The 7,877-nt window shown below is 35.5% G+C and overlaps 1 protein-coding gene across 1 annotated transcript; it reads left to right on the top strand.

The window, feature by feature from the left end:
- The first annotated feature begins 954 nt into the window (after nucleotides 1–954).
- On the top strand, nucleotides 955–5,765 carry LOC114166720 (RNI-like superfamily protein). Its single transcript, XM_028051500.2, has 8 exons — nucleotides 955–1,728; nucleotides 2,729–2,860; nucleotides 3,143–3,247; nucleotides 3,354–3,747; nucleotides 3,822–3,951; nucleotides 4,197–4,491; nucleotides 4,593–4,844; nucleotides 5,129–5,765. Exons 1-8 carry the CDS (start codon nucleotides 1,081–1,083, stop codon nucleotides 5,180–5,182), a joined length of 2,010 nt encoding a protein of 669 aa, XP_027907301.2. The 5' UTR covers nucleotides 955–1,080; the 3' UTR covers nucleotides 5,183–5,765.
- Nucleotides 5,766–7,877: the final 2,112 nt, after the last annotated feature.

Genomic DNA, 7,877 nt, shown 5'->3' with positions numbered 1-7,877 from the left:
TTTAATGCAACAGTTAATAAATAAAAATGGTTAAAATAATATAAAGTGGTTTTCAATGACATGTAGGAACCGTGTACGAGCCACAACCTTCTCCTCCGTGACCTAAAATTTTGGCTCAATATTCAAAATTCCAATCGATCCATGTTGTAAAACTTTGACGCACTCTTTCTCTCTCTCAATCATTTCAAAACCTAACTTTTTTTTTTCTCTCTCTAACCGTTCTTATCTGAGTCAGGCAGGTACTATGCAAGGTCATCTATAAGTACGGCAATTTTCCTCTCTCTTCCCATTGCCTTTTCAATTTTTTACTCTTTCAAAATTAATTATCAATTTTTAAATTTTGTTTTGGAAAATAATAAAAGAAAAAAAATAAAAAGTGCGTGTGGCTTTTGTGAAATGGCTTCTTTCGTACTGGCCGCACTTGAATCTGTCCTTCCTCATATAGTCCTCCACCATATGTCATCTGCATTAGATGGAGAAAAAGACTGCTAAATTACCATAATGCCCTCGCTTTTTTTCCTTATTAATTCCGTCCTTACCTGTCCTTCTCCGTACGTGCACTCTGTCCCTCTGCTATGACCAAAATACCCCCACTTTTTTGTCTAATCACTGTTATGTCAAATGCTAATGTTTGATTAATTAATTCTTCATTTCGTAACTAAGAATATAATAATTTAAAGTGTTTTATATATTTTCATTAATAAGTTATACGATTTTAATTAATTTTTAGAAAATTTAATATTTTAATATGTATATAAAATATTTTTGTATTTCAGTTGTTTGAATGTTCTTGCTCTGCCACTGACCTAACTTGTGTAATTATGAAGAGAATGAGGGGTATTTATGTCTTTTCAGGAAAGGATGCAAGCAATGAAAAGAAAACAGTAGTGGCATTTTGGTCCGAGTGGACTTTCCTCGTCTTCCTTACTCGTTCAATAAAATCTCGCATTAACAGTTATTCTCCAAACCAACCTTTACAAAGCAAAACGAAAACCCTTTTTCTTCATCTCTTCTTCTCTTCTTCTCACTCACCATTAACGTCCAAAACGACGTTACGAAAGACGACGAAACGCACCGAAGATGAAGAGGCAAAAGGGCTCGGACTCGCAAAACGACGACAACCCGTTCCAGGTGCTGACGGAGGAGCTCATTTTTCTCATTCTCGACTTTCTCGAAACGGCGCCGTTGGATAAGAAGTCCTTTGCGTTGACGTGCAAGGCGTTCTACGCTTCGGAGGCCAGGCACCGCCGCGCGCTGCGGCCGCTGCGGACGGAGCACCTTCCGGCACTCGCTGCCCGCTACCCGAGCGTCACGGACCTGGATCTCTCGCTCTGCCCGCGCGTGGGCGACGGGGTGCTCGCGCTCGTGGCTGGCGCGTACGGGGAGACGCTGCGGCGGCTGGACCTGTCGCGGTCGCGGTGGTTCACGGGGAGCGGGTTGTTGAACGTGGGCGCACGGTGCGGGAATTTGGTGGAGCTGGACCTGTCGAACGCGACGGAGTTGAGGGATGCTGGGGTCGCGGCGGTGGCGCGTGCGAAGAACTTGCGGAAGTTGTGGCTGGCTAGGTGCAAACTGGTGACAGATATGGGGATTGGGTGTATTGCGGTGGGGTGTAGGAAATTGAGGTTGATTTGCTTGAAGTGGTGTGTGGGGATTGGGGATTTGGGTGTGGATTTGGTTGCGATTAAGTGCAAGGAGCTCACATCATTGGATCTCTCATACTTACCTGTAATTTCTCTCTCTTTCTCTGTGGTATTCATTCATTGAATCTGGCTATGGATTATGGTGGTTAGTTAACGATGTTTTCTGTGTCTGGTTTAATCGATTGGATTGGCTAATATTTGGTAATTAATTTTAATTTTAGCTAAGGACAAGGTTTAGATGCTCAATTGATTCTGATATCTGCACAATCTTTATGTTTTAGTCCCAATACATTGTGCCTAAAAACTACTTTTCACATTCCAGATAGATTGTGTAGATATAACAAAATAGATGTGTACTTAAACCTAGTTATAATTATAGTTAATGACTTTTTTTTTTCATTAGCTTTATGAGGCAGATTTTGGAAAAAAGAAAGGAATAGATTTATGTATTTTCATTTAAGCGCTCTGAGACACCTATGTTATTGATGATTTTCCGGGGTTAGTATTACGGTAAATGTTATGTATTCTTATATTTATTTATGTATATTTCCAAAATTAAGAAATGAATTTAATTTTCTCATTTATTAATGATTTTATCCTAGATTTAACTTTTTCAGTAATTATTATTAAAAATTTTATTGTTGTTTTGAATGATGTCTGTTTTCATTTTATTTTCATTAATTGGTTGTTTTAGAGTTTTATTGATATAAATTGTTCTATATGTTTCGACGAGGAAGAATTTGGTTGTTGTTGAGAGGGGAGATGGTTTTAATGCTGAAGGTAACAAAAGGTGTTGCACCAGGTCGTGTGAGCCGAAAGTGTAAAGACGAGTAAATGATAAGAAAATATGATTTTTGGTGGTTCAGTTAATTTTTTCTTTTCGAAGTGGTATTCATGTGTCTAAATTCCTTGGCTCTTTTGTTAAGCAGTGATGGTTTAATGTCATCTTTGGTTACAGCGTTTCTACTGCTGTTTCGAAGTTCTGTTGATTTAGTGGTTCTGAATGTGCTGTTTCTTGAATGAGTTGTGCATTTGAAATGATCTGGTTAGTATAACTAGTATTATTGGTTTCTTGTGTTGTGTAGATCACGGAGAAATGTCTTCCGTCAATCTTCAAATTGCAGCTTCTGGAAGATTTGGTGCTTGAAGGATGCTTTGGCATTGACGATGACAGCCTCGATGTTGATCTCTTAAAACAAGGGTGCAAGACATTGAAGGTATAAAGGAGATGACTAACTTACTTTTTCATTGTTTATGTATTTAATGGCGAAGATAACTTCAGCATAAACTGAACGGCGTACAGTTTTTTCTTAGTTAATTTTCTTCCTTTTAGTAATAGGTTGAATGTGAACATAGATAGAAGACATTGAATGTTCAATGTGTCATTTGCAGTTAGTCAAAGCTATTTAATTTCGCAAATCAATATCTTGTTTATTTTCCTTCTCTTCAGAGCGCACTTGTTTTCCTGATCTAGTTATTTAACAAATTCTCTTTTGCAGAAACTTGATATCTCAGGTTGTCAAAACATAAGTCACACTGGGCTATCGAAGCTGACTAGCATTTCTGGAGGTTTAGAGAAACTCATTTTAGCAGATGGTTCTCCTGTAATTCCCTTCCCCTTCTCTCTTGTTTGTGTATATTTTGTATCTTTGTTTAACTTGGTGGATGAAGATTTCAGTTGTAACTAATATTTGACATTTGATTGTCCAGGTCACCCTTGGTCTTGTTGATGGTTTAAATAAACTTCCCATGTTGCAATCAATTATACTAGATGGATGCCCGGTTACTTCTGAAGGATTAAGGGCCATTGGAAGTTTGTGCATTTCACTTAGGGAGCTAAGTCTAAGCAAATGTTTGGGAGTTACAGATGAAGCTCTTTCGTTCCTTGTGTCAAAACACAAAGATTTAAGGAAGCTTGACATCACATGCTGTCGCAAGATTACTGATGGTTCCATTGCCAGCATTGCAAATTCATGCACGGGTCTCACTTCTTTGAAAATGGAGTCATGTACTCTAGTTCCACAGGAAGCATTTGTCTTGATTGGACAGAAATGTCATTATCTTGAGGAGCTTGACCTAACAGATAATGAAATTGACGATGAAGGTTTGAATCTGCTCCTCTTCTTTGAAAATATTTACTATCATATCAGCTGCTATACTTACGTTGTCTCTCTGCAGGTCTTATGTCCATATCTTCTTGTTCTAGGCTATCCAGCTTGAAAATAGGAATCTGCCTGAACATAACTGATCGAGGACTTACCTATATTGGCATGTTTTGCTCAAAATTAGAGGAGCTGGATCTGTACAGGTTTGTGATTCAAATTCGTGAGCATTTAATTTTCTTCTCATAAGATGAATTGTCTATGGATTGTTTTAATTTAGCATATATTATTATGATTATTGAATCGGGTTGAGTTGTCAAGTTTAAAATAAAATTTTGGGACATATAATTCGCCTAGTCTTGTATAAAATTGAAATATTAAATAAATGTGGAAGCATACAAGAAGAGCTTTTTTGTTCGTTCTCAGTTCTTTTTTTCAATTTTTTCTCCAGATCTACAGGAGTAACTGATGTAGGCATTTCCGCGATTGCTGGCGGTTGCCCTGACCTTGAGATATTAAACACATCTTATTGTACTAGCATCACGGATAAGGCTCTAATCTCCTTATCAAAATGTTCAAAATTGAAAACACTTGAAATTCGTGGGTGTATTCTTGTTACATCCATAGGACTGGCAGCTATTGCGATGAATTGCAGACAACTTACCCGTCTAGACATAAAAAAGTGTTACGACATTGATGATAGTGGGATGATTCCCCTTGCTCATTTCTCCAAAACTCTGAGACAGGTCGGTCTTTTCTTTTTCTCACATTTCTGATAAACATAAGAGATGCTAGGAATGTTAGCTAAGATTCTGATGTTGCTATATCCTCCTCGCATTATTTGCAGATAAATCTGTCGTATAGCTCAGTTACAGATGTGGGTCTTCTGTCACTTGCTAGTATCAGTTGCCTTCAAAGCTTTACCATGCTTCACCTGCAAGGATTGGTTCCAGGAGGACTGGCTGCAGCTTTGTTAGCATGTGGAGGGCTAACAAAAGTGAAGCTTCATCTTTCTCTGAGATCTCTCTTACCTGAGCTACTTATCAGACATGTAGAAGCACGTGGCTGTGTGTTTGAATGGAGAGATAAAGAATTTCAGGTATATTTCTGTCTCGATCTTGTCTTAAGATTTAGCAAAATACTGTATCCTGGCCCTCTCTATACGATTCTGCCAATGAGGACCAGGAAAAGTCTCATTTTAAAGGATCAAGTAGTTGACTTAATTTGGCCAGGTTGACTTGAAGTCAATAGTTTCTAATAGATAATGATTATCATACTTACAAAAGGAGATGGGGTTACGGATCAGTTAAATGGGGTATACTGTTCTTTGGTGATGAATATTTTTTTATTTGATTGCTGAAGTTGTTTGTGTTTCATGAACAGGCTGAATTGGACCCGAAGTGTTGGAAACTACAGTTAGAAGATGTGATGCAATAGATTGTCTCAGGTTGTTTGAAGTTTTGATAAAAGCGACTTGCGCATGGCACGCGAAATACAAGTTGTAGAATAATTACGCGTGTCTCGGACAATCGATTGGAATCCATCCACTTCTATCTACTCTATCTACCCCACCTACACTACTAGCACTGAAGAAAGTAGTATGAAAAACGTTAGAAATATTCTGTTAAGTCCATTGGAGGTTACACAGGCTTTGCAAAGGAGGAGCCGGTTGCCCTTCTGTCAGATTAGATAGTTTTTGATTCCGTCACAACTCAAATAATTAAGCTGTCCTTGGAAGAAAGTTGAACAAGGGTATTTGCTTGTGTGAGAAGTGGGGAATCAAGCGTATAAGAATGAAGAAATTTTGTTCTTTTTCTTTTCTTTTTTGGCTGCAAAAGGCAGAACAAGTGTATAAAATCTATCTAACGTCTCATTGTTTGATTATTTAATTTGGGGAGGAGTACACTAGACAATTTTCAAAGAATGGAATAGAACGGGCTGTTGATGTATAAATACAGTGACTTTGTTCAATGCTTTTTTACTTGTGACTGAGAAAAACAAGGTTATTTTACTTGTGGAACTTGGTAACTTCAATATGTATACATATACATTCTACTAAGTCTAATTAGGCCTTGTTGACATTTTTGTGGACTAAATTACCTGGATCAAAAAGTATTAGTATGTGATGGAGCAAATGAGATTACCATTTTTTTAGGTCTTTGATGCGATTGGGTTCCCAAATTCCCATACAGTATGTTTGCTTCTATTGATGTACTCCTTGTAAAGAAAGAGAGGCGCATATAATTAGGGTGTTTGAAGTGAGGTGATTTGGAGCTAAGGAAAGGAGGGAAGATTCGGTTTCTTGCCCTCCATCCATGAAGAGAAATGAGCTGATAGAGATACAATTATACATTTGTTCCCGAATTAGATATTAAAAATCTGGCGCCATAATGACAATGTGAGAGTGCTATTTGACACCGAAAATTAGTTGGGTGAGCATAATATTTCATCTAAAATATACTAGCATTGATTTTACCCAAATACCCCAACCAGAATTCATCTAAAATATATGATAACAAACTACTATTGATTTTATGTAAATACCTCTATATGATGTGTCCCTTTTAAAGGTTTATCTATAAAATCATTTATTTTCTAAACTTCTTTTCCATCTCCGTTATTTATGATTATGATTTTATACTTTTGTCCATTGTTTTCTTTTATGAATGTTCGGTTGTTCTTTGGGTTAAATGTCATTTTGCTTTTTTCCCTTCTCACTGTGATTGAACTTTGCTTTCAAATGTCTTTTATTTGCAGAAAAGTATTTTGTAAATTATCTTCAACAATTGTATGTCAAACCTCAGAATTTTTTTCCATCTAGCATGGTTTTCGTGAAAAATTACAGGCATTGTACACTCTACACAAAATTAAATTTTGGATTCATGCTGGGAATTCGATCCCCAAGACTCGAATTCTGTGCAGTAGTGGCTATTTTTTTTATTTTCCAGTCTGAATTCGATTTTTAGGAACCGAATTCTATATTAAGTTTTTTTTTCATTTTTTAAAAAATGGTCGGAAAAAATGTTAATTTAAAAAAAAAAAGATTTAGTATTATGTATTAAGTTATTTTAGATGTTATTTGAAAAAGTATAAAAGTAAATCTTTTCCTTTGAATTTGTTGAGTTAAGAAAAAATTTAAAAAATAAATTTAGTATTGTGTATTAAGTTATTTTAGGTGTTATTTGAAAAAATAAAAAAATTTAATTTAATTTTTTTTTTTTGGAATGTCAATTACACAATTTCAAAAGGTAAATCACATTTTTTTTTGTTGAATGCCAAATTGACGTTAAAAAAAAAGATTTACTTTTATATTTTTTTGAAATAACACCTAAAATAACTTAATACATGATACTAAATCTATTTTCTTAAAAAAAATTAACATCTTTTTTAACCATTTTTTAGAAGAAAAAAAATACTGCACATAATTCGGTCCCTGGGACTGAATTTCCAACATGAATCCAAAACCGTGTTATCTATGTAAATTTTGTATACAATGTGCTATGCCTGTAATTTTTCATGGAAATCGTACTAGATGGAAAAAAATATCCCTCAAAAGAAGTAATCTCTTTCTTTGGCCGTCTAAAACTCTAAATAGCATAAATTTGTTGTTCTTCTAGGTTACTAATTTCTTTAACTTTGATCAGGTAAGATTTCTGTGTTGGTTTATGTTTATTTGTTTTTATTTTTAAAGATATCTCCAAAGATAGTCCCATTTTACAACTCGCATAGTTCTTTTGTTTATATGTTTTATTTAGATTAAATTATATTTTTAGTCCCCATTTTCGTAGCAAAATTTGAATTTGGTCCCTCAATTAATTTTTATCTCAATCTGGTCCTTATTTTGGGAAATTTGACCCAATCAAGTCCTTTCCGTTAATGGTGGAGTAACGGTGTTAAATGGGGTGCCACGTGTCAGCTTCTGAATTTTTTGAATTTTTTTGAATTTTTTTGAATTTTTTTTAAAATTAAAATTTTGCCACGTGTCAAGCTGACATTGTGCCACGTGGCAGTGACAGTGCTACATGTCACTATTTGTGAGATGTCATTTTCTCATTCTCAATTTGGTCCCTCTATTTTATTTTTTGTCTCAATTTAGTCCCAATTTTTATAAAAATTATGCAATTTCGTCCCC

Source organism: Vigna unguiculata, chromosome 10 (assembly GCF_037176805.1).
Source record: "Vigna unguiculata cultivar grain cowpea cultivar isolate G323 ecotype 2 chromosome 10, ASM3717680v1, whole genome shotgun sequence".
NCBI classification, from domain to species: Eukaryota; Viridiplantae; Streptophyta; class Magnoliopsida; order Fabales; family Fabaceae; genus Vigna; species Vigna unguiculata.
The sequence above is the reverse complement of the archived record's forward strand: the minus strand, read 5'-3'. Positions and strand labels throughout refer to the sequence as shown.

Excerpts from the sequence above, each read along its gene's own strand:
- LOC114166720 (XM_028051500.2), top strand. The coding sequence starts at position 1,081 with ATGAAGAGGCAAAAGGGCTCGGACTCGCAAAACGACGACAACCCGTTC. Across the intron at positions 1,729-2,728 it reads TGGATCTCTCATACTTACCT|ATCACGGAGAAATGTCTTCC; the intron begins GTAATTTCTCTC and ends TGTGTTGTGTAG. Across the intron at positions 3,248-3,353 it reads TTTTAGCAGATGGTTCTCCT|GTCACCCTTGGTCTTGTTGA; the intron begins GTAATTCCCTTC and ends TTGATTGTCCAG.